General features: G+C 43.1%; 1 protein-coding gene across 1 annotated transcript in view; it reads right to left on the bottom strand.

Moving 5' to 3' along the window:
- Positions 1-3,807: 3,807 nt before the first annotated feature.
- LOC147734935 (proto-oncogene Mas-like) overlaps positions 3,808-27,337 on the bottom strand; it is a 34,031-nt gene continuing 10,501 nt past the window's right edge. Inside the window, exon 2 of the mRNA XM_086953693.1 lies at positions 3,808-4,972. Coding sequence (XP_086809819.1) covers positions 4,032-4,952 — 921 coding nt within the window. The 5' untranslated portion in view covers positions 4,953-4,972 and the 3' untranslated portion in view covers positions 3,808-4,031. The remainder of the gene's footprint in view (positions 4,973-27,337) is intronic.

Genomic DNA, 27,337 nt, shown 5'->3' with positions numbered 1-27,337 from the left:
AACAGTGGTACTAAACTAAACCAATTTGCTCCTTTCTTGTTTCTGAAGGAGTTTGCTCTCTGCTCTTGAGTGAGATATATTTACTGTATTGGCATACTACCAGCTCACTTATTTGAAAGGCTATTTGTCTTTCCATAGTCAATCACTATACTACAGACTGTTCTTCATTGGTGATGAAGGCCTGATAATTTTTACTTGTTATTCATTCATCTTCAAGTCTCCGGCATGCTGATAAAAGAAATAGGAGCAATAATGTAAGAAAAGCTTGTATGTTCTATGCTTTCTTGTTTTGTGCCACATATACAGGTACATATTTATATCAAGAACATTGGTTCCAGTGGCGTAATCTAAAATGATAACATTTAATTATTATGCTCAATGGCGATAATTATTACTGCTGAGGATTGAGAATGGCGGAAAGAAGTACACTCACAATTATATTGTATTCTTTTTACTTTATAGACTCTTATTGAAAAAATGTCATACAGAATAATTCATAGGAAAAACACAAACAACACAAAAGGGTGCAGTGTGTCCCAAGTGTGTCAAAAACAACCAAACTAACAGTACACAAAACATGAAAGCTCAAAAGGCACAGTGGTTTCCAACTGAATATATATATCAGAAAAAGACCCTAAGAAATTATTGTAATTCTAATGAGTGAATCTACACAATCGTAGGCACTCTCTTTTAAGGGTTCTTTTTCACGTAGGCGTCAACGGCGTTTCGACCCTATGGGGTAGGGGTCTCGTCAGGACAGGAAAATATAGAACATCTAAAAATTAAAGTACAAAAGGGGCTGTGAGTAAACTGTATGACCGTTATATATATTTATTTAAATAATTTTTTTGCAGTTTCATGTAAGGCCTGACGGCGCGAGTTCCAAGAACTCGAACGCAGTCAGGTGAATGAATCAAACGCTACCTCCGAGATTGTAGAAGACAGACTCGGGGGATTTTTTGGAAGTTCTTTTCTCTTTCTTGTTTGTTAATGTAAAATTCAGAACAAGTTCTGAAATATATATTTTAGTGTCCTTATTCCGATCGTTTTGTAAGGAGAGTCGTTAGTATATCTAGCCCTAGACTAGTTTATGTACAGAGTGACAATCAGCATTTACTAGTCAAAGTTGGTAATTAGAAAGGGCTAGAGCAGATGATAGTACGTTTTTATATTATGTATTATCAAGGCAATAAACGACTAAAAAGCATTTCAGTCACTGCAGAGGACTACACACATGGATGTGTCATTTTTATATGATGTCACAATACCTGGCATAGCTATACTTCCTGACAGTCACATTATAATTATAATGTGACTGTCAGCAAGTATAGCTATGCCAGGTTGAAGTATTGATATGTATCATTGTGCCACCCTTTACTTTTGATTGGTTGTCTCATTTTTTGATTACCTGTAAGTCCCTTAGATTCGGATCATGATATATAATTGTGACATCATATAAAAATGACACATCCATGTGTGTAGTCCTCTGCAGTGACTGAATTGCTTTTTAGTCGTTTATTGCCTTGATAATACATCATATAAAAATGTACTATCATCTGCTCTAGCCCTTTCTAATTACCAACTTTGACTAGTAAATGCTGATTGTCACTCTGTACATAAACTAGTCTAGGCCTAGATATACTAACGACTCTCCTTACAAAACGATAGGAATAAGGACACTAAAATATATATTTCAGAACTTGTTCTGAATTTTACGTTAACAAACAAGAAAGAGAAAAGAACTTCCAAAAAAATCCCCAGAGTCTGTCTTCTACAATCTCGTGGGTAGCGTTTGATTCATTCACCTGACTGCGTTCGAGTTCTTGGAACTCGCGCCGTCAGGCCTTACATGAAACTGCAAAACAGGAGCAGGAGGAGCCGTGAAACACGGAAGCGGGAAGCTGCTAGACGCGACTGGGCTCTACAGAAATAAGGTATGTCCCAGTACCTCGCGCTTAAATCTTTTGGCATTGCGAGATATAAATACTTCGCATGGCATATGTAATAAGTCCCCCCCCCTTTTTATTAACATAGGTATTACCCTTGACTGACAATATTGGAAACAAACTTACCTCAGCCTGATGTATAATTTGATACACGGAATTGGATAACATTGAGATATCTTATATATGGCACACCCATTGCAGGTAATTATTTAGTATTTCTACACCATGGGGTTATAAAAATGACCAATTCTAAACGCGATGCACTTATGGTATATATTATTTCATTAGGTGTAACCTACATCATCAAAAGATTTTAACTCTATTACTGAGCGATACATACTGCGCATTCCCAGACCACTACAAGTGGTAAGTACCAAATTTATACATGGTGCTTTTTTGCCTAAACTATTCATATGGTAATAACCTCTCACTAATTGCTCCTTTATTCTCTTGTTCTTTGACAATTTCAACAGTGCCCGGCTGGGTCACTTGTAAGTGTTTAAATCCTTTTTTCCTTTCACCACGCATGGGTGATCATAGGAATAGAAACCAGGTATTCAGGTCCCCACTTTTTCTAAATTATTTAAATAAATATATATAACGGTCAAACAGTTTACTCACAGCCCCTTTTGTACTTTAATTTTTAGATGTCCTATATTTTCCTGTCCTGACGAGACCCCTACCCCATAGGGTCGAAACGCCGTCGACGCCTACGTGAAAAAGAACCCTTAAAAGAGAGTGCCTACGATTGTGTAGATTCACTCATTAGAATTACAATAATTTCTTAGGGTCTTTTTCCGATATATATATTCAGTTGGAAACCACTGTGCCTTTTGAGCTTTCATGTTTTGTGTACTGTTAGTTTGGTTGTTTTTGACACACTTGGGACACACTGCACCCTTTTGTATTGTTTGTGTTTTTCCTATGAATTATTCTGTATGACATTTTTTCAATAAGAGTCTATAAAGTAAAAAGAATACAATATAATTGTGAGTGTACTTCTTTCCGCCATTCTCAATTCTCAGCAGTAATAATTATCGCCATTGAGCATAATAATTAAATGTTATCATTTTAGATTATGCCACTGGAACCAATGTTCTTGATATAACTAATTGCCCTGGTTCCTTGTGAGTAGGGTTTCCCTTGTCTTTTGTGAAACATATACAGGTACATGCATCAAAGGATTTTGCGATCGCAAACGGTGCGAATCGCAAAAATCGGCCGTTTGCGATCGCAGTATCCTCTTTTGGAATGCATGAAAGTTCAAGGCCCTCGCAATTTAAGAATTCACAAATATTTGCGAATTCTCAAATTGCAATTGCATTTAAGGAATCGCATTTTGCGAGTCCTTAAATGCAATGCAAGAAAACTTTTAAAATTGCGAATTCGCAATTAGGGGTTGCAAATTACCATGAGGGTGAACCTCGTGGTAATTTGCGAAAAATTATTAAAATGCTCAAATTAGCATTTTAAACACTGTCATGTTACAGACACACATGTCCTTAAGACATGTGTGTGTGAAACATGCACTTTAAAATACATTTCAGGGGTGCAGGAGGGGGTCCTTTGGACCCCCCCTGTAGCAATGGAATGCATTAACATTTTGCGAATCGCTAATTGCAATTCACAAAATGTCAATGCCTTCCCATTGATTCCTATGGGCCTTTTGGCCCATAGGAATCAATGGGAATTGCGAAATCGCAAATTAGAATTCGCATAATATTTGCGATTCGGTAAAAATTGCGATTTTTACCGAATCGCAAAAATTATGTGAATAAATTGATGCATCCCGTTTTGCGATTCCTTATTTGCGATTCATTAAAAATCGCTAATAAGGAATCGCAAAACGTTTTGTTGATGCATGTCACCGATGATGTCCTGGCAATATACTTTTAAAATATTATTAATCATTTTCAAATATAAAAATATAGTGTGCCCATAATCTGTCCAGACTGCCCCTCTCAAGGTATTTTTAAGTCAATCTCAGGGTATCTGGATGAGAAGGGAGGTGATTGATATGTTATAATGAAGCTAATGGACATATGAAGGATGCCTGAAGATGTGGGGCACTGAGTATTGTTGTTGCTAGAGCGATTCAGATTCCTCTTTAAAGGCCCTCTTTAGAGCAGTAGCGATGGAACCTTTGATCTGTTGACCTCTGAGACTTCCAACAAGAAAGTATATAACAGGGTTTAGGCTACTGTTGATGGTGCAGGAAAAAATGGCTATGTGTAAATATTCAAAATAATAGATACCAAACTGGATCAGGAACTTGAACAGCGACAGAGGAGCACAAAGAATCAAAAAGGCAACAACAGTGCTGATGATGAGTATGTACACTCTTGGTGGATGATGTCTTTGAGATTTCCTGCAGATCTGAATGGCCAATGCCAAGTTGGACAGAAGAATCAATGGCAGGCAAATCATTACATTTAAAATAGTTTGTAGTGCAGAAAGAACTTCCCAAATCTTCTCACTATTGAAAACATACCGCACTGCCATCGGGACACAAGCAAAGACCCAGGTAGCAGCACATACAATGGTGGACTGGTGCTTGTTCCGGCGGCATCTATACCAGATGGGGAACTTGACCGAAAGACACCTCTCCAGGCTGATGGCTGCAAGGAGGTCCTGGCTGGTGATGTACCCCAGAAAGTACAAATCCTCCTGAACGTAAGTATTGGGAAATTTCTTGATGACTCCATGAACATGCAGTAGAGACAATGCTATCAACAGGATGATCATGAGGAGGTAGATAAAATCTGCAATTGCCAGGTTTAGGATGTAGATGGTGAACGGACTCCTACGGATCCAGAAAGCAAGGTACCAGAGAACCATTGCGTTCCCGAAGACCCCGAAGAGAGCAATGCCAGCAAAGAAAGAAAGGAGGATCTGAAATTCGATATTAGCTTTGAGTCCTGTGGCATTATATCCCACATCATACATGAAATAATCTTCCAAGTCTGGAGCGTTGGTAGTGGTGGGATAAAGGTAGGTCATGGTCATAACTCTAGGGCTTCTTTCACCTGAAACCAAGAAGGGAGAATAACAGAGGTAAGGGAGAACTGAAGAACCACAAGCAGGAATTCCAGGTGTTCCACTTTAGACAATCTGCTACATCACATATAAATACAGAACATATTGGTGACACAGGGATGGGCAAAATCAATTTACGATAATTCATACATTTAAAAAGGTTTGTAAAAGCAAAACATTTGCAACTTTGAATATTTCTTTAAACTTCTGCAAAGCGCAGATTTGGGGAAGTTACCTTTTATTTTAAGACATATATATTGTAATACTGGCCACTGCTGCTCAACAACCATACATCTTACTCAACTCACTTCCAATTCCTCTTCTGCCCACAAGGATGTGACTTCTGCCGGCAGCGGAGGAGTTGACGTGTGCAGCTTCTCTTCCTACCGAGCTGTGGGCGATTTTAATTCAAATCTGTGGTGGTAAGCAGAAACCTGAAGGCAGTGGCATGATGCATTTTTAGCATTGTGGCGGCGGGGCTCTCAGCACCGCCCGCCACAATGCTAAAAATGCACGTATGCATTTGCATAAACATAGCGGTAGGCACCGCGTGGTGCCTGCTGCTTTGTTTATGCAAATGAAGGGGGGTACCACAGGTACCCCCCCGTGTGCACCCCCCACCTCTCCTTCACTCTGGGGGCCCAAGGGGGCCCCCAAAGTGAAGACTACATGCCTTTCCGTGGCAGCATCGCCGCCATGGAAAGGCATCTGAAACAGCCCATGTTAATATGGCTGGCGGTGTCTATTAGACACCGCCACCATATTGGACCTTTTCTGCCCCGGTCGCAAGATGACCTGGGCGGAAGAGCGGCGGATGGTCTTTCGGTTCACGCAGGTCTCCTCGCCATCCTAATATGGCGGGGGTTATTTAGGTGTGGATGGCGGGCAGATTTCCCCCGCCAGGCTGGCGGTGGCTTCCGCCGGCCTGGCGGGGGCAATCCGCCCGCCTTCCAAATGGGCCCCTAAGTCACCCACGTACAGCAAATGCAGGTTCCATCTAATTGAGGGGGATGGCAATTTACACTGTCCAATACTGGAGATAGGTCAGATATAAACAAATAAAAAAAAGAGTGGGTCCAACACGAAGCCTTGTTTGACACCAGTTTCAGTTTGTATCTCCCCGTAGATATGGAAGCCTTCACCCAGCTTGATTTTAATACATGTTTCCGTATGGAGTTGTACTATGGTGTGTATGCCCCAGGATTTTAATTTCTGCCATAACAGACCCCCGGGCACGCGGTCGAAGGCTGCTTTGAAGTCTACAAAGCAACAGTGAAGGTGAGTTTGTTGGACTGTCGCTTTCTCCACCAGGACTGCTAACAAATGAGTTGTAGTACCAGAGTTAGCAACAAAGCCTGTCTGATTAAAAGGAAGGCCTGCAGCTCTTCCAATAAATTGCTTGTGTTATACTTAGGGCCCGATTCACAGAATGAACTTAAGACTCAATCCTAAACTTACTACTATTTTGGCATTCACAGAATGCACTTTTTTACTTTTGGCATACCCAGAATAAACGCACTACTTTTGGTATTCACAGGAGTTAGGATTTTGTCTTAAGTTTGTCTTAAGACAAACTTAAGACAGACTTAAGACAGACTTAAGACAAAATCCTAACTTCTGTGAATACCAAAAGTAGTAAGTTCATTCTATGAATGCCAAAAGTAGTAAGTGCATTCTGTGAATACCAAAATAGTAGTAAGTTTAGGATTGAGTCTTAAGTTCATTCTGTGAATCGGGCCCTTAGATTCCACGTCGAAAAGTGCAATCATTGAATAATTTTTAGGCTCATATCTCTTCCCACTTTTGTAGATTAGGTGAATGATTGCACCTCTCCAGGACTCTGGAACAGTGTTATTTAGTCTACAGTAGAGAAACAGGGGGGTCAGGTATTCTGGCCACGGGTTGACATCGGATTTAAACATGGCCTAGGGGAGACCATTTGGGCCTGGGGCTCCTTCAGCTCCGGCTTTCGGTATGAAGCACAAGATCTTATGTTTTAAGTTGTCTGGTGTCACCATGGTCTTTAACATTATGTTGTTCTTTTGCGCTGATTCCTTATGTGTTGGTTCTTCTATCACTTTTTTTTGCGGGGTGAGTAAAATCAGCTCGTCTTGGGCTCTCCAGTTTCGGAGGTGAGATCATAGAGTTAACAGGACTCAGGGTTTTAGTGTGAACATCTTTTGTGTTGAGATTCCCAAAGTGAAGTGATAAAAAAGTACTCCATTCAGCTCCGCTGATGTTTACACTACCATAACCACTTCTGCTTTGGGGGCCCCTGTTTACGAGGGACCAGAATTGCTTTGAGTTAGGATTTTTGCTGTCATAAATGTGCTTCATCCAGAATTGTTACAAGACCACTTGTTTTTCCCTACGTATTGAGATCCTAAAAGCTGCTTGGGCTTGCTTATAGTTGTTAAAATTATTTTTATTACTGGTGTTCTTCCATGATAGTCAAAGTGCTCGGTTTCTATGAGTTTTTAATTTCCTTGTGGCTTTTGAAATACGAAATTGAAAGATTTGTTTTCTTGAGTACCTCCTAAGTGGCATTTCTTTGAGTAGTTGGTTTATAAGGGAAGTCCAGCAACTGACAACAGGGTATCTGACTTTAGGGATTGATGTAGTAAGGCTCTACTTTTTTCCATCAAAAAAGGAGCCGTGGTGTCCGACCACTTTATCCGCTTTAAGTTCTCTGTATAGCTGCCTGAATGAGTGTGGGCGAGTTCCTGAGTGCATGGGGTCGGCGTGAATAATGTTATTATTTGTGCCCGATGATCACTCTCACCTTGTGGTGCGATGTGATAACTCTCGATCAGAGGCAGTGTTTCTCTACTCCCTAAGGTAAAGTCCAAAAACAAGTGGATTCGACCATCTGACCAGGTCCAGGCAGGCGGAATATCGGTGGGGAAACACCCATTCAGTAAGGTAAATCCAATGCTGCTAAACTGCATTACCACATATTCACTCAATGTCGAAGGTTTATTTCCTGCAGTAGTCGACTGTGGAGCAAATTGTGAAGGAACTCTTGGGGGATTGAGCCCTATGTCTTCAGGGTAACAAGACATAATATCGAATTCAAAATATAGAATTACACAAATATCGAAGTCAAAATATAGAATTGACAAAATATCAAATGGACAGAATATAAGGGTGAAAAATATCGAATTGAAGTTAAGTAATATAATATCGATTTTTTAAAATATAGAAAGTCAAAATATTGAAGTATATAATATAGGCATTAAAATATATCGAATTTTTAATAATATCGAATTTTTTAAAGTGTTGTGTATGTTAGTATATGTGTGAAAAGTGTATATTATGTTTGTAATTATTTAAAGTAATGAATTTTATGTTATTTAATGTTTGCATAGTTTAATTATGTAGCGGGTTGTGGGTTTATAGGGGAATAAGGTGGGAAGTAATTTAATCATATTAAATTAAATATACATTTTTAGAAATTACTAATTATTTTTAATTTAATTTTGCGTTTTAGTTCTGTAGCCGGTTGTGGGTTTATAGGGGAATAGGGTGGGAAGGGAAGTAATTTAAGTGTAATTAAATAAATATTTTTATTTATTTATTGGTATTCATTTTGAATTAATTGTTAATTACTTTTTAATTGGTAATTAGTTTTTATTGACTGATTGATTGATAATTATGTTAATTTTATTAATTTATTTTCCGTAGCGGGTTGTAATTAATTAAATATATGTATTTATTTATTTGTATTGCTTTTTAATGTATTGTTAGTTAATTGTTAATTGGTAATTCATTTTTATTAATTGGTAATTAATCTGTATTAATTCATTAATTGATAATTACGATAATTGTATTAACTTATTTTCTGTAGCAGATTGTGGGTTTATAGGGGAATTGGGTGGGAAGTAATTTAATTGTAATCAATTACATATTAAAAATAATTTTTGTGTATTGATAATTAATTTACGGTTAATTAATTATTAATTAGTACAAATTTTATTATTAATTAGTTTTGTTATTGAAAATTAATTCATTGTTAATTAATTATGAATAGGTCATTAATTTTAATAACTAATGTTTATTTGTATTTCTAATTAATTAATTATTACATACTATGAAATTGGTAATTCATTTTAATTACGTTTTTTATTGGCATTTATATTTAATTTCTTTTTATTAATATATTAAATCATTCATTTTTTTACTGTTAATCTCACTAGTGTCGGAATAGGGATTTTTACCCCTAGATTATCCAACACTTTCACTACTGTTGCACTCTCTGGAGTGGGAATAGTAATTTTTACCCCTCCCACTATCCAACGCTTTCCCTACTTTTGCACTCACTGGAGTGGGAATAGTACTTTTTTACCCCTAAGCTATCCAACGCTTTCCCTGCTGTTGCACTCACTGGAGTGGGAATAGTAAATGTTACCCTCCTGCTTGCCTGCGGTAAAAATATTGTATATTTTTTATTAATATTACGTTAATATTTATATATATATATATATATATATATATATATATATATATATATATATATATATATATATAAATATATATATGAGAACACTGGATTTCCTCACTCAGCTCTGCGCTTGCGGACCCAGCCTCCACGCCAACCACAGCAAGGAAGAGACGAACCACCGAATTGGCAGGCAATAGTACTTTTATTTTCTCTTACAATTCACTCAGCCAAACATCAGCCACTCAGCCAAACATCAGCGACGCGTTTCGGACACGGATGCCCTTGCTCACGCTGCTATGCAAAGAATAAAACAATCACAAGCCATTTTTAAATGCATGTCACCTGTGTAGGTTACCACCCCCTGGTGGTAACTTCCTGTACCACGTGAAAAAACAATAGTGTAGAAAGACTATCACTGCTAGGGGGTTATTGTACGTTTAGGCACATTTTAGACAGATATCAGGTTAAATCCATGATTAATTGGTAGACAAAATTGATGAATTGCACAAAATAACTGGTTAAATCCATATATATACAGAATGATTCATTTTTATGAAAACATGCGTAGCATGTAACATGAAAGAGACTGTTATAAAAAATGGTAAATGGAAAACCACATAAGTGCAAACAAGCATCAGAACCATGTTGTCCATGTGCAAAATATCGCAAAGTAGTATTTAGCAGCAAATAGACCATAATAAAGTGCATTGTGTGACAATAAAGTGCAAAAAATAGTGATTGCGACGGAAGATAGACAACGTCTTATAGAATTGTATGTAAAGCCTCAAATTCCACCAGGACAACGGAAGCCTAAGCAATAAATATAACTGTTATTCAGAGCCCTGAAATAAAAACAAGTTATAAATATATAAAGGCAGTCGATGTACAAAAGTTAAAAGAGGTATCAAAAGTGTAGAAAAAGTGTTAAAAATAGTGTTTAAAAGCTAGTATCAAAGTGTCTTATAACAGTATCTACAATTAATTGGGACAGAGCAAATAACCCATGTGCAACAAGCAAAGACATAAAGTGCTATATATAGTGCAATATTCAACACACCTATATACAGAACAAGAGACCTAAGGAAAAAGTTGATCAAATAAATAGAATTAGATATGGCAGCGGAAATACATTTCAATAGTGGGGTACATAAATAGGGAACCTAACTTATGTACCAAATGTTAATCAGAGGACAAAGATAAGGGTGGCATTTACAAAGATGGGTGTACTTCATAGATGGACATCACAAATAGGGATCCTAACTTGAGATGTCAGAGAGCTTGTGAGGCTATATATGTATGATGGAAAAAAGGGAGATGGAATCAAGAGGATAACAGTGTTATTCTAAGAAATGGTGTAATTCCTCAATGTTATTGAGCCCGTTGGGCCAACGGGTATCCAACTCAAGTATAAATCTCGATTCTAACTTCCTGAGTAAAAGCTCTCTGTTGCCACCTTTCCTGGACAACGGTACTGAGCCAATTACAAAATACGAAAGGCAAGATAAATCTCTTTTGTGGGTGTTATTAAAATGCCTGGCGACCGGATAGGCCGGATCATTGTGCAGTATGGCTCGTAGGTGTTGTAATATGCGCATGTGTACCTGAAGTTTGGTACTTCCTACGTACCGAAGTCCGCAGGAACATACCAACACGTACACGGCAAAGTCAGTTTTACAAGAGTAGTTGCCCAGAATAGGTTTGTCCTCAGAACTAAATGGAGTAGTGTAATGAGTAGTGGACATGCCAAATTTGCATGCCCGACAGCTGGAGCACTTAAAAAACCCCCTAGAAGGTCGTAGCCACGCTGCTTTGGTTTTTAATTCAGGGGCAGGAGTGTCTAGGTAGCTACCCATGGTCTTGGCTCTCCTAAAAGACACTAGGGGAGTAGGGGGTAACACTGGATTAAGAATATGGTCACTTAAGACTATTGGCCAGTTTTTGTTCAGAATGGCTCTGATCTTCTTTTCCTCTCTACTGAAAGTGGTAACCATACGGGGGCCGGTATCTAGTGGCCCGCAGGTGGTAGTAATCTCGGTTTCAGTGATATTTTGAGGAAACAGGCTTTCTCTGGAGCGAGATAAGGATTTTTGGTAGGCTTTATCTAACAGTGCTTTAGAATAACCTCTAGCTGTAAGGCGAGATTTAAGATCTTTTAAGCACGATTCAAAATCAGCAGTAGAGCTGCATATTCTTTTCAGCCTCAACATTTCTCCGTAAGGAATGCCTGAAATTGTGTGTCTAGGGTGCATACTGGTACAGTGTAAAGTGGTGTTGCCCGCTGTTATTTTTCTATGTAAGGTGGTGTTAACCTTGTTATTCTCTATATACACTTCTACATCTAGAAATTGAATTCGATGTTTTTCCACATGGGCGGTAAAGTTGAGATTCAAATTATTTTGGTTGATATCATTTATGAATTCAATTGCCTCCGCCTTGGTGCCTTGCCATGCTATAAAGATGTCGTCAATATAGCGTAGGAATTTGATGACATGAGTATCCATCCAGGCCTTATGGCGAGTCATGAGGACCTGCTCCTCCCACCAGCCCACGTGTAAACACGCGTAGCTGGGAGAGAAGCAGGCCCCCATCGCCACCCCACGCAGCTGTCTATATATGTCCTTGCCAAAGGAAAAGAAATTGTGGTGAAGGCACCAGTCTATTAACATAATGATGGCTTTGTTGTGCTCGTATAGCTCAATGGGGCGCTGGCCTAAAAAATGTTGTACCGCAAGAAGTCCTTGTTGATGGTTAATGCTGGTATACAGCGCTTCGACATCGAGGGTGATGAGCCACATGTCTGAGTTCCAACTTATGTTGTCAATTTTCTTGATGAAATCACTGGTGTCTTTCACAAAACTAGGGAGTTTCGTGACAAAGTCCTGGAGAAAATAATCAATGTATTCTCCCGCCTTTTCCCCTACACTTCCAATGGCAGACACGATGGGTCTCCCCGGTATTGGTGTGACAGCTTTGTGGATTTTCGGTATAAGGTACAAGGAGGGCAATATGGGATGTTCTATGCACATAAATTTATGCTCTTCAGAGGAGATGAGGCCCTCACGCTTCCACTGGCCTAACATTTTGTGTAGTTTCATTTTAGCACTTTCATAGTTCTTTTGTGAACTTTTTTCATAGCAGGTGGGGTCGTCAAGTTGACGTTTCGCTTCCAAGATGTAGTCTGCTTTAGGCCATATTACCAGATTGCCTCCCTTGTCGGATTTTTTGACGACAATTTCATGGTTCTTGCCTAGTTTTTTCATAAGTGTGTCGAATGCTTTTCTCCTGTATATTTCTTTTTTACGGAACTTGCTGTTGGATTTAATGTATAACTTTTTTATGTCATTAACTACGCAGTCGTGGAAAGTATCTACAGCGTCTCTTGGCATCATGGGTATGAACTTAGACTTGCTGCGGAATGGACTAAGACCCGCCCCTCTTTGTTCAATGGAGATTTTACGTAGCCGATTTTGTGTGGCTATGTCAGAATCGTAATCCACTGGATTAGGGTTGGTGGTAAGTTCGTAGGCATCCAAGAAGGCATGGGTATCAGCTGCGATGAGTGGAGCAATATCATCTGGATTTTGTGTGGAACTGACGGTGTTAGATGCGTCAGATGATTTTGCAGGTTTTAGAGCAAAATGTTTCTTTAGTTTCAATTTGCGTATGAAACAAAATAGATCCACTCTTGTTGTTGCATAATTGAAACTTTGTATGGGCGAGAAATTAAGGCCTAAAGAAAGTAATTGCTCTTCTGCCTTATCCAAGACGATGTTGGATAGATTTACGATGGTGTTGTCTGTTATCGTCGCTTGCCCCAGGTTGTCTTTTTCTTTTTCTGTGGCTGCCCTCCGGCGTTGCTTCCATTTGCGTTTTCTTTCCTTCCGGCGCTGGTTTCGCCTTTGTCTGCTTGCTGATTGGGCTGCCAAGAGCGCAGAGTCTGAAGTCTCTCGTCCACTACAAAATCCAACTCTTGCTGTAAGTTCAATCTCGCAAGTCCTTGTAAGTTTAAATCCGTTGTGGAGGAGCCCCTAGATGATGCATCGCTGCTGTAGTCACTTTGTATTGGTGTGGAATCATTGCTGGCGTCATTGGGTGTAGAGGCAGTTGCATTGCCAGAGCTGGTTTGTTGAGTTAAGACAGATGAGCTTTTGTTGCCGGGGTTTTCCCCAGATCGTTTGTTGGAATAAGCTTGACGCTTGGCATTATTGTACTTTCGAGAAAATGTAAAGATGCGGCCTTGGCTGTAATCGTCTGCGTCCCTTGCAAATTTGGTGGCCTTTCGCTCCTTTATTTTTTCTTCGTGTTTACGAAGGCGCTCAGTCATTTTGTCTGTCTGTTTCTGGACTTCTTGTTGGTCAGGGTGGGCGTTTATCTCCAATTCTAAAATCTTTATTTGTTCCAGGAGTTTCAGGCGGTCACTAGCGGCATATTTTATTAAAATGCACACCAAGTTCATCGATGCTGCCAGGTTGCTCTCCCCCCACTCCTGTAGCATGGCCGGGTCCGGTTTATCGAAGCTGGGCGCTAATAGAATGCGCAGCCCACGAGGGACTCGGCCCACCTCTTCATATTTACTTAGCGATTTGTGTTCCCACCATTTGGTGCATTCTGACTTGCGGAGTTTTTCGAGTTCTTTAAATAAATGTTGCAAGTTCCTCTGTTGTGTGGTGCTCGTTTCATTGCATGACGGTGGTTTGTCTATGCGGTTTGCAGTCCCGCTGAACATGGTGGATGCGGCTTCTTCCCGCAGTTTGTCGATTTCGTCATTATTCATAATGGCTGTGTGAGTTAAGTTGTTGCGGCTGGACACTAGTGCCGTGAAGTGTCAGCGCCGATACAGAGTTGCTGCCAATTAGCTACGCTGCCGTGTTTCAAGATGCATTTTCACTCACCGCTCGTGTGTGGTAGAAGCTGCTACTCGTCTCGCGTCCTCCGACCCGAGTCCGTGAAGTTTTTTCCGCCGACCACACTCGCGAATGTAGTAACTGCAGACACGGGGACCTCCGCTGTGTTTTCCCAAGAGAGATCCAGGCCAGTTGATTTGAAAAGCGGAAGTCTGCTTGAAGCGTAGGGGTTCGTCACGGAAGCAAATCCTCTTCCGGAAACATGTGAGAACACTGGATTTCCTCACTCAGCTCTGCGCTTGCGGACCCAGCCTCCACGCCAACCACAGCAAGGAAGAGACGAACCACCGAATTGGCAGGCAATAGTACTTTTATTTTCTCTTACAATTCACTCAGCCAAACATCAGCCACTCAGCCAAACATCAGCGACGCGTTTCGGACACGGATGCCCTTGCTCACGCTGCTATGCAAAGAATAAAACAATCACAAGCCATTTTTAAATGCATGTCACCTGTGTAGGTTACCACCCCCTGGTGGTAACTTCCTGTACCACGTGAAAAAACAATAGTGTAGAAAGACTATCACTGCTAGGGGGTTATTGTACGTTTAGGCACATTTTAGACAGATATCAGGTTAAATCCATGATTAATTGGTAGACAAAATTGATGAATTGCACAAAATATATATATATGTATTAAAAAATAAAATTGTATGTTTTTTTCATAACCTAAATTAAGTATTTAATAATTTTATGGCTATTTAAGTATTTATTAAGTATGTTTTAGTTAATTATATTTATTATTTCATTATTTTAAATTACTTTTAAGACATTTATAAAATATTGATATTTTGACTAACTATATTTTTTAAAACAATATTTTTGATTCGATTTTTTGTACTTACCTGTTTTTTTGCATTCCATATTTTTTCTTCGATATTTTGGTAATTCTATATTTGTGTATTCGATAATATGTCAGTGATCCGTCTTCAGCTAAATTACAGTAGAGATTGGTGTTAAAATCTCCTGAAATGATTCTGGGTGTGCTGCCGTATTCGCTAAGTAAGTTACAAATGAGGTTAACCAAACAATCCATTTTAGATTGTTTTTTGGTGGTGCTGGGAGAAATATATACGTTGAGGAGGAGCAACTGTGTGTCCATAAATGAACTTCACTGCATAATTCTAGAGAGCCAGTCCTCCTCAAATTTATTCTGTTTGATGCATTGAGATAATTTTGTTGATGCATATATCGTAAGGTCGCCACTCGGTCTACCAAACTTGGACTGTCTTGTGGCGGGTGTCATAAACTCCAAGTAGCCTACTATAGGGATACTTTCTACTGCCCAGATTTTCTGTAAAAGAAGGATATCATATTCTTTTAAAAAGTCCAAAGTGGGGGCGGATTGTTTTTTCTGCCCAAATGCGTTAATGTTCCAGCACCATATTGTTAGACCGGGATTAACGGTGGTTCAATCGGTCCGGTTTCTGGATAGGGCCCCTGGCTACCATAACCAATTGGCAACCTCGAGGTTTAGCTGATTAGTTGTAGACTCTGGAGTTACTGTTGGTGAGCTGCTTCTCGCGGACCTCAGTTCTGAAAAGGGGGCCAGGCTGGTGCTAAAGATACAAACCTGATTGTTTTCCAGTATTGAGGGGTAGCGAGAAGCACTTGGTGTTGTGGTTATGCCCCAAGATTTAAATTGATCTGTTTTGTCAGAACCAGGTTTCAGGTTTCCAGGGATGCCAGTGTTAATTGCGTTGCTTCACCCATTTTGGATCCTGTAGTTGGAATAAATTCAATAGTGATTATGTCTCTCCATTGTAGGTGACTTAGATCTGGAAGTGATTTGAGGAGTCTTAGTATATTCCCTCGATTGAGGATGTCATGAGAGCCTCTGGAAGTGTATTCTGGAATAAGCAGCAGTTTGGTACTTTCGCTGTTACTTGAGTACTTGCAAACCTCATTAGTTGTTACTGGCTCTATTTGCTTTGGTTTTTCTTCACTGAGCGGCTTCAATGTAAATGTGGCAAGCGATGGAAGGGACAATTCGCTATGGTGAGTGATTGGGGTTAGGGCAAAGGAACTTTTGCTTGTGGCCACCAACTGGTGACAACTTGATAAATTCATGGAGTTCTTACAACCAGACTCTGTGACTATACACTGTATGCGCGAGTTGTTATCCTCAGTAATGCGGAGGCTGGAGTAACTCGCTTTTAAAGCTGGCACCTGGGAAGTTACGGGTCCCTGTTGCCCTACTACGAGTGCTGACCGTATTGTTGGTGATTGGTAGAGGCCGGATTTTGCTTGAATTGGTGGCTGCAGGGAGTGCCCCAGGTTGTGAGGTGGCTCTGGCGGTTGACTGGTCTGATGTAAAGATTCTGTCTGTGGGACCAGTTGATTTGGTGTCAATTGTGGGCTCGACTGTTCTCCTTTCATCGGTAACGTCGAAGGTACTTTCCGTGGAAGCTCTGAATTACTTGCTGGGGGGTTATTAACCCTTGAGGTTTTAGTTTCTATTGTTTGTTTGGCTTTTTAGCTGTCTTTTTCCCCGTTTCAACAGCTGATGTGTGTTATAATTATTAGATAGTTCGATAGGGATTAATATGCTGTCTGCTGGCTTCTTGGATTGCAGGGAAAGAGATCGGGTTTGGACTTCCGAGTGAGTTGGACCCTGTACCATGCTCAGAGCCAGAGGTGGAGGATCTGATGACTCCGACACTGGGGGCTTCTTTATTTCCGTTGGAACTGCTGAGAGAAATTGAGGCAGGGATGATAAGGAGTTGATTTAGGGCGGAGTAGCAGGATACTGTTTGGACTAGTTGGGTTTGGGATTGGGCTTTTGTGATGAGTGAATTAAGAGCCTCCAGCTTTTGGTCGATCCCAGCGGTATACACCACAAGTGAGATTAATAGGTTTACCTACATGTCCATCTTCTCCGAGTGGTATGTTAGTGCTGCTGCCGTTGTTTGGAAGGTTTGCAGTATTTGAGACCATAGATTATTAGCGTTAGTTAATGAAGATCTTTCCTGTACTACAGACTTGTTGACAATTGGATCATCTTGGTCCCCTTGATCGACTCTTGCGAAAAAAAATGACGACCCTGGCTGATCTAAATTACTAAAGAGGGCTTGCGAGTAGGTCATGTGGTTTGTGACCTGTGGTGACAAAACTTTGGGGCTCTTTATTTGATAGTCAGATTTAAATGCGGTTGAAAAATATAATGCGTATTGGAAAAACTGACTTTGGTTTAAAGCTGGTTGAAAAGTTTACCAGTAAACATCTTTAGGAATGATTACATGAGGAGAGGCTTGTTCCGTTTGAACTGTGTGCTGAACTTTCGGTTGGCAAAAAGCCTGGTGTGATTGGCTGTCGTCTAAGGCTTCTTTGCAAATGGATTCTGGGCCAGATGCATCAAGCGAAATGCGCTCGCAAAAGGGCCAGATTCTCAGAATCTGGCCCTTTGCGAGTGCAATTTTTGCATTTGGGATGCATCATCCCAAATGCAAAAATCGCAAATAGAGAATTCGCTAAATTGCGATTGTTTGCATTTAAGGAATCTCAAATTGAGATTCCTTAAATGCAATGCATGAAAGTATCAAAAATAGCGAATTCGCTAATAGGGCACGCAAATTACCACGAAGTACAACTTCATGGTAATTTGCAAAAACTTTGAAAAATGCACTTTTGTGCATTTTTCAAAGTTTCATGTTGCGCACACACATGCCCTAAGGGCATGTGTGTGCGCAACATATGTGCACAGATCACATTCAGGGGTGTAACAGGGTGTCCTTTGGACACCCCTGCACCCTTGAACTCGCAATCTCAATTTGCGAATCGCTAATTGCGATTCGCAAATTGAGATTGTCTTCCCATTCATTCCTATGGGCCTCTAGGCCCGTAGGAATTAATGGGGAGGTATTCATTAATTGCGACTCGCAATTTGCGAGTCGCAATTAAGGAATTCTAAGGAATCGCTATTTTTATAGTGATTGCTTGATGCATTCCATTTTGCTATTCCTTATTAGCAATTCCTTATTTTTCGCTAATAAGGAATCGCAAAATGGATGCTTGATGCATCTGGCCCTCTGTTATTACTGAAGAACTTGTTAGTATCGAGTTGTCAGGCCTTCCAGCAGCCCCATGAATCAGGGGCTGAACCATAATTTTCAGAGGGAGCACCTGCAGCTTGTCCAAAGGGCTGATTACTTTCTTCTGTGCTATCGCAGATACTGAAGTCCTGAAGTAGTCCCTTAATGAAGCCTTAATTGTTGTGGGTTATGATTGTTTTGCAGGGCCAGGTTTTAGCTCTTCAGCGGTCATATGGACATGTACAAGCCCTGGGTCGGAGGCTATTCTTGAATTTGCAAGTGATTGAAGCTGCGTAGGCACCGTTGGGGATTTTACCGAATGTTCGCAAAGATCCTTCTTCTCTGCACCTTTTTTGGTGGACCTTGTTGGGGCTTTCCTTACTTGTCCCGATCTCATCCTGGGTGTTTTATATTGCTAAGGGGCTAGGCTTCTTCCTGGTAGTTCCTAGTAATTGGTTTAAGCAATTGGCAAAGTTGTTTGGTTGATTAATTGATGAGATAATAAAATAATGAAATCAATGAGGTTGATTAGTAGGTTAAATTGGTAAGAGCCATTAGTCTCAAGCTTTTGCTGTGGTTATTGATTATTGGGTTGTTTTACGGGCTTTCACCAATTGGTTACCGATTTGTTTTTTGGTTGTAGGCCTGCCGATGCCTGACAATGCTTGGGTGGCAGAGTTGCTAGAATCACTGAACAGTGAGGACGACTGTGAACTTCCTTAGCAGAAAGCCTGGCGTAGGCAACTCCTGCCAGCCGTGTCTGCCTTTTCCTTGTCCTTATCCTTTCTGTATATTTGTCGCAGTGCTAGTGCTGATGGCCGTTGGCTGCATGCTGTGCAAACTGAGCAGCAACAGGATAGATTGGGGGTGTAATTTATCCGTGTGATTTGTCCATGGCAGATTAGAAGGCTGTGGGACCGTTGTTGTGGCTTCGCTGTAGCTACAGCTGGGTTGATGCATAAGTAGTGCGTGGATTTTTTTCTTTTTTTTGCAGGTGGTTTTGCAGGTGGTTGGTGAAGATTGTTATGTCAAGGACACACACTCACACAGCCGCCTGCTGAAGGGCAGCCACGCTTGCCACAGACATCAGCAGCTAGCTCGGTCCCTTCTGTCTCCTAGTCCTCAACTGTCTCCCTGCCTTCCTGTAGACGATCGTGTTTGTCCAACAGCGATTTTTTCCGGCAGAGAGACAACTGCAGTGATTGGTGAAGAAAGAACGGCGGCGGTGCTGGGCAGGTTAAGGTTTGAGATTAGAGTTTTGGGGGTTTTAGGGTTTAAGAGGGATTAAGAGTTTTGGGGTTTTTAGTGCACAGGTGAAATAAAGAGAAGCCTGTAATGTTGCCCTGTGGGGATCAGCCAACCTCAAACAGATTGTGAGGGGTGTAGCCCCAGGAGACCCCACAACGTCACGACAATAGGCTGGCCCAGCATACACTCGGCCAGCACGTAGGGGAACTTAATAAAGGCCCAGGGACCTGGACGTGCACCAGGGTAAGTCTGGCCACTAAACAAAACACCACGTGTCTGTGTCCCTTATTCGTAGGCCCAAGCACAGAACACTTAATGGGCGACGAGGTGGTCTAGCCACCCCACTGACCCACACTGCTGCCCGCTGCCGGCACCCCCCTCACAGGAACGCCCCTGCCTCGTCTCCCCCGCTGTCAGCCTCACCTCCGGTGTGCTCCTCATCGCACACGTGGCCGCACCACAAAGCCCGCCGCCTGCCTTCTACTGCTGCGGAGACCCTCGTCTGCCGCCTGGTGCTGCCTGCGGCCGTAGCCGCGAACTCCTGCCCCGCCGCCTGGCACGGCCTTCAGCTGTCTCCAGTGCCCGTGGCGCATCGGACTGCTGTCCAGCCTCCCGTGCCAGTGAGGACTCCAAGGCAGTGCGTAGGTGAGAGCGAGAGTGCCCACCAGCATGTTATGGCCCCCCCAGTCTCCTGTGAGCTACTCGCTCCGTGCTTGAGCACGTGTTGAGCCCTGCCCCCGCCTGCATCACTGCTTCCCAACCGACAAGGTCCTGAGGGGACAGAAGAACAATAGCACCTGCCTGCGAGACCACACCATGTAACACTAGACCTCAATGTGCCCACCTCCTGCAGCATTGCGAACTCCTGGCTGATTCAAGCAGGCCCCACCCGCACTGCGCCTGCTGGTGGTTGTGCAAGCGCACCAGCTCCTCGCCAAAGCCAAAGCCCCACACAAGCTGTAGCTCCCTTCTGCTACAACACAGAGCCTGCTCGGCTGGGAGCACCTTCCCTGACGCCACCAGTGAGCATCTCAACGCCATCCTCGCCACCCCGTCTACGCCCGCATCCACACCAGCATGGCCACTGTTCCACCGCTCAAGCCCTTCACCCTCATGGGCCCCCGATTTCTTTGATGCTGCAACCATCGCGGCCCCCAGACGAAGGCCCACGCTCATCCATCTAGGCGGGGCAGGCCTCCACAAGATCTCCAAACGGGTGAGAGAAGCCAGCCCACCCAGGAACTACACCATGATACGTGACGCCATTACAGCCTACTTCGAACCATTCACCAACCCCAACTACGAACGCTTCCTGCTCCGCCAGGCCCGCCAGCTTCCAAAGGAATCTGTGGATGTGTTCTATGCTAGGCTGAAGGAACTCGCGAGCACCTGCACCCTCCCAGATGAGGACAACGAAGTCCGGGCCCAGTTCATTCAGGACTGCGTGTCATCAAAACTGTGTGAAAGGGTCCTGCAAGAACACAACATGCCTATGAGGGACATCTCAACACTCGGCCGCTCCAAAGAACTGTTGAAAGCAAGGGAGGCGCACATGGACCCTAAACCTGCCTCCGTCGTCAAAGAGAAACCGGTGTGGGTCCTTCGTACCGATGCCCAGGAATGGCGGCCTCGGACAACACAGCCAAAGACTGCCACACCCACTCAGAGCTCACGCAGTCACCCCTGCGGATGGTGCGAAGGCCCTTCCCCCCACGACAGGGCCTGCCCCACGCAAGAAAAGACTTGCAGTGCCTCCAGAAAGGTAAATCTCTTCTCTAAAGTGTGCCTATCTACACCAGGAAGAAGACAGACTGGTCCGCCTCGGAGAGTCCACGCAATCGAACCACCCCCTGATGGCCCAGCGAGCAGCGACATGGATGATACAACAAGATACCGTATGCACACAACAAATAAGTAAAACAGGTGTGTCAGTGTCGACACATATATGTCACAGAGCAAAGCTATCAGAAACAACACAAGGATTTCTTGTATGGACGCATATGGAATAGTCTTTCTACGACTCCTCAGGGCTGGGAAAGATACAAGGGACAACAATGGAACATATAACATGATGTGTACACTTTGTTGTTCATTGCACTCAGTGTCTTTGTGGAAATTTTAATTGTCGGAGAACCCAAAACGCAAAAAGACCCTAGTGAAACGTACATGGTGCAAGAGGAATTTTTATGGTTGAACTCGTGAAAGGGGTTTGGTGAAAGAGAGGAGAGGAGACCAAGGAAAATGAGTGGGTGGGATTTCATAAAGGAGACATATGATGAAAAAGGAAAAGAAAACCTGTGTGACCGCGCCACCTTTCTTTTCCTTCTTCATCATATGTCTCCTTTATGAAATCCCAGATACTCTTTATCCTTTGTCTCCTCTCTTTCACTGAACTCCTTTCACAAGTTCAACCATAAAAATTCCTTGTGCACCATGTATGTTTCACTAAGGTCTTTTTTTCGTTTTGGGTTCTCCGACAATTGGTCGGCTAGTGACTGACACCATCCCACACCATTATAATAATAATAATCTTTATTTAGATATAAAACATATCTTTAAAAGAATTTACAAATTCACAACCTGACCATGTATAAAGATAAAAACTTCTAAGAAATAACCACACAATATAAATATAAAAACACAATCCATTGGCAATCTTTAAAAAAACAGGAATTTATGTCTCATGGTGTACTTTAAAATCACAAAAATTGAAACAGGGCACCAGCTTGCATTGAGTATCACCAGATTATGTCTAACATTACTGAAAATAATGCCAGTTGTTACTCATTTCGGTGTGAGAGAAAGGAAAATTAGGCACTTTAGCATGGTCTCCTTAAATTAAAGATGTAATATGCTGGCTGAACAAATTTTGTAAATTTTATGTTTAGCACTATGTTTTCCGGGTTTAAGGCTGCCATGATGGCTTGCCTGAAAGTCCGAACCCCCAGCCTATTCCATTCTAATTTTAGTCCGGACCTGCGTTCTGTGTTAAGGGCTGGGCAGAGGCAACTTACATGCAACATGGTTTCCGCTGTTTTCCCACACCCTCTACAGGAGAGATCTTCCGATGTACGTCGCCATGATGGTAAGTCCTGCAAGAAACGCCAGTCACCCAGTCTGATGGCAATAAAGCCACGTTTCAAGTACAATGGGTATGTGCTGGCCAAATAACTGACTGGGGCTGGGTGTCTGTAGGAGTTTATCATGGCCCAGGCGTGGCTACGTTTCAGAAAAAGTGCTTTATCAGTGGGACAAGAAGTCATTCTCACACATTTTATATGGCTTTTTTAAAAGCTATCTGGCCAGGGTTTAGGGCCCACAGATCGCTTGCTGACATTTGCTTAATGGCGTCTGTAAAGAGTAGTCCGTACAAACCCCCCGGGTTAATCTGGCTGATTTCTTGCCAGACTAGGGATTCTAAAGTTCCTGGCTCAGCTTGTCTTAACTTGTGACACAGGTTAAGGTACGCCCCGGTGGCTGAGGCCTCGTAGTTTGTCAGCCCCATCTCCAACCTAATCTGTGCTGCGGAGGATGTCTTTTGCAGCCGAAGCACCCTTTCATAAATTTTAGTTGTCTGTTGGGTCAGGGTTGTGTTCATTTTACCACTGAAAATCTCAATCCCGTAGGATAAAGTGGGGCCAACTTTTGCTCTCATTACCTCCAAGAGAGGGGCTAAGGTTGGGCCGGAAAGATCTTTAGCAAGTTTGCCTAGTGACACCATTAGGGTCACTGCTTTGGCTCCGATCTCTCTGCGCTGTTTTTTGTAGCCACATTTTGAGTCCAGGTGGACGCCTAGGTATTTATAGGTCTGGCCAATTTCTAAACTGACATTGTTGAATGACCAACCGCCCCCTGTGTATCGTTTCTTACCAAATGTAACTACTTGCGTTTTCTTCAGGTTAACCTCGAGTTGGTTTTTGATCGTGTAATCAAACAATTTGTCGAGGAGTCTTTGTAACCCAACCCTGGTAAAACTGAAGAGAGCCAAGTCATCGGCATATAAAAGATTGCTTAGAATCATGCCACCCACCTTTGGAGAGTGACTGTTAGTGTTGTCTAGGGCCACTGACAGGTCTGCTACAAGTAGATTAAAAAGAAGGGGGGCCAGCACGCATCCCTGCTTCACTCTTCTGGTTGTTATTATTTTACGTGAGAGATGTGTGCCGGTCCCCAACTTCACCCGCACCCACGTCCTAGTGTGGAGCTGAATTATTCCCTCTAGTAATTTCTCTGGAATCCCCCACATCTTTAGTTTGGCCCATAGGGCCTCCCTGGGGACTCTGTTGAATGCTGCTTTGAAGTCAACAAAGCAGCAATGAACTAATCTTGAGGTTACAACTGCCCTGTCGACTACAGTTGATATTGCTAGCAAATTGGTGCGGGTTCCTGAATTTGCCACAAACCCTGTCTGATTCATTGGCAATAGCTTATTGTCCTTTACCCATAACCTTAGGTCCTCTAGTAGAAGACCAGCATAGTACTTTGCTTCTATGTCCAAGAGGGCAATGAGTCTATAATTGCTCGGATGTGCATGAGATCCGGATTTATAAATTGGGTGTATTATGGCTCCCCGCCATGACTCTGGTATTATGGTTGTTCTTAATGCGTAGTTGAAGAGATTGGCCAATGTTCCTAACCAGAGGGCGATATCTGAGTTAAACAAAGTCTGTGGCAGGCCATTTGGGCCTGGCGCCCCATCCGATCTTGCTTTTGACATAATTTCGAGACCCTTTCCTGTTTTATACTCCACGTGGGTCCGTGGTCTCGGCTGGTCTCGGTTACGTTGGCATTTCCGGTGGGGTTTGGGTAATCAGGAGACTTAAAATGATTGAATAGGAAATTTGCCCAGTCTGATTCCAGGATATTAGCCGATCCCGTACACACTGTTCCTAAGCTGGTGTGGTTAATAAGCGCCCAGAATTTCCTTGAGTTTTTTTGCTTACTTTCCCACACCAGTTTACTCCAGAATTGATTTTCATGTGCCCGTTTATCCTTTTTGATCGCTTGCTTGAGTGATTTTTGCGAGATTTGATAATTGGATATGCAATCACTATTTCCCGGAGATTTGGCCAGTGCCCGCAGGGCCTTATTTCTCGCTTTCTTTAGTGACTTCGTCGTCTTAGATAGTGTGAATAGATGCGTCGAAGTGACCCTTTGGGCTTGATGCCTTACAGGAAACAAATGGATCAGGTGGGAGCATAACATGGACCATTGTTCTGTTAGACTGGCCTCTTGCTCCTGGCCCAGTCTTATTATATCCGAGCTTGCCCGAAGAATATTCGAGCTGATTTCTTCTGTCCACTTTAGGCGCTTTAAATTTTCTGTGTGGATTCCCCACACCATTATGTTTGGACAGAGTATCCAAACACTCTGAACCAGTCACTAGCACGGCGGACGAAAACCAACCAAGATGCCTCACGGAGGAGACATGCTGCAGAGAATACAATCACGGTGGGTGATCAAGTGCTCATGCGAAATCGTCACCCTGGTGGGAAGTTCAGGATGCCATTCGAGCTGGATCCATGGACAATAACACACGTCAAAGGCACGATGATGACAGCGTCCCGGGGACTTGATAAAGTAACCCGGAATGTGTCATTCTTAAAAAAGATCCCAGCCGATGAGTCAAAGGCGTTCCCGGTGCTCGACGAGACTAACACCACGGAATTGGACAGTCCACAAAAAAAAGAAGAAGATAGTGATCATCCCATGTCGGTCAGTGGAGAAGCCAACAGAACCCCCCATGCCCCAGAAGAACCCTAAGGCCAGGATTGTCGAAGCGGTCAGCCAGCACGAGAGACCGGAAGTCAAGTGAAGTGCCTCTGACCCCATCAACCAGAGACAGTCAGGGACGGTACAACCTGCGGCCCAATCCTCAGCCGTCCCAGAAGTATCAGGACTTTGTAGCCTGCTGTCGACCGCTGTAAGCCGGAACCAGAGAAGTCCAGGCGAACTAAGTAGGAATGTTCCTGTCAGAGACTTACAGTTTTAAAGTTGTGTTGTGTACTCAGTTGAGTTTGTTTATTCCTTAGGCAAAGGAGGAATGTAATGTTGCCTTGTGGGGATCAGCCCACCTCACACAGATTGTGAGGGGTGTAGCCCCAGGAGACTCCGCAACGTCACAACCGTAGGCTGGCCCAGTGTACGCTCGGCCAGCGCGTAGGGGAACCCAGGGACCTGGGCGTGGACCAGGGTGAGTCTGGCCACTTAACGCAACACCACGTGTCTGTGTCACTTATTCGTAGGCCCCGAGCACAGGACACTACTGATCCGAGGGCGGAGCGAAGGGGGGCACATCCCGGGTCGCCCTAACCCAAACTCCCGGGCTTAGTGGCTCCCACTCACTGTTTCACTGTTATTCCCTGGATGTCTCGGATACGCCGCCTCTCTGCGTGTCCGCGGCTCTCGACTTCCAAGTTCTCGGCCAGGTCTCAACTCCCGGTCTCCGCAACTCGTCTGCAGCTCGTCTGCAGCACCGCCCTACTCACAACTCCGTATCTCCGCCTGCAAATGCGTCAGAACCATGCGTGATCACAACCAGAGATCTAAGGAGGATACAGAGCTAGTGAAGTTTAACTTTCTAACACTCCTCACCAGTGGAGACTCTTTCCAAGCACCACAAAAATATGACACAATGGTAAGTCTATGATTACCTTAATCGAATACCTGGTCTAACTATTATTTAGCTGTCTGTTGATATACATGAAGAAACATCGCCAGGGACCTGCTAATATCAACTAAGACCACAAACGTAACTCTGAAAAACATTGATGTCACCATTACGTAGTTTGGGACATGGGGCACCGAATGGTTAGAAACATTACTGATGGAACTTAAAGGATGAGGCAAAACATGTTATCAGACCCAGAACAATATGGGGGTCAATGCAGCCCACAATTCCAGCTTCAAAAACATTTTGACTGCAGGTTCCTTAGAACCACTTAGCCCAAGTTGCTTAGTATACCACAGGAGGACCTTGAGTACACAGACCTGGAGACTGGTCAGCGGACTACAAACTGAACCAGGGTGTCCTCAGGTCTGAGGTCAGCCAACCGAAAACTGAATTAACCCCTTCACTGTGGCGGCTATTTCGCCGCAGTGCTAAGGGGGCAGGGCGGAAGAGCGGCGGGCGCATGCTGGTGATGGAACCGCTCCATCACCAGCCGCGGTTGCACTGTGCTCATGACGGAGCGGTTCCGTCACGGCCCCGCCCGCTCAATAAAACGTTCAGCGCAGGCGCTGAATCCGCGCAGGCGTTCCGAACGGGCCGTGACGGAACCGCTCCGTCATCAGCAAAGCGCGACCGAGGCTGATGACGGAGTGGTTCCGTCACCAGCAGGGGAGGGGTTAAAATAAAAAACTGAGTAATTATGAACGCTGAGGAGAGGCCACATGGTGGGTGATGAATTGAGCACATGGACTTGCTGCCCAACACACAGTTCAGTTAAACCTCACTACACACATCTGAGAGCCTTCCATAGATGGGCTAGCCACAAGAGAGGTTGGGTGCAGGATATGTCCCGGGGCTGGGATGCAATCCAGACTATGTGGGCAACCCCGACTGTTCACAATCTTCAGCTGTATGGAGTGACATTTGTACGCATGGTTAGAATTGGGATCAAAGCATGGCAGCATGATTTATTGTTAAGAAACAAAATCAAACAAGCATTATTAAAGGCAATAGTCTTGGCTTGCAGTGGCATTTATAAGCCACTATATCTACAGGCTTTACA

The sequence above is a fragment of the Lissotriton vulgaris genome, chromosome 1_2 (genome assembly GCF_964263255.1).
Source record: "Lissotriton vulgaris chromosome 1_2, aLisVul1.2, whole genome shotgun sequence".
NCBI classification, from domain to species: domain Eukaryota; kingdom Metazoa; phylum Chordata; class Amphibia; order Caudata; family Salamandridae; genus Lissotriton; species Lissotriton vulgaris.
This window is presented reverse-complemented; position numbering and strand designations above follow the sequence as displayed.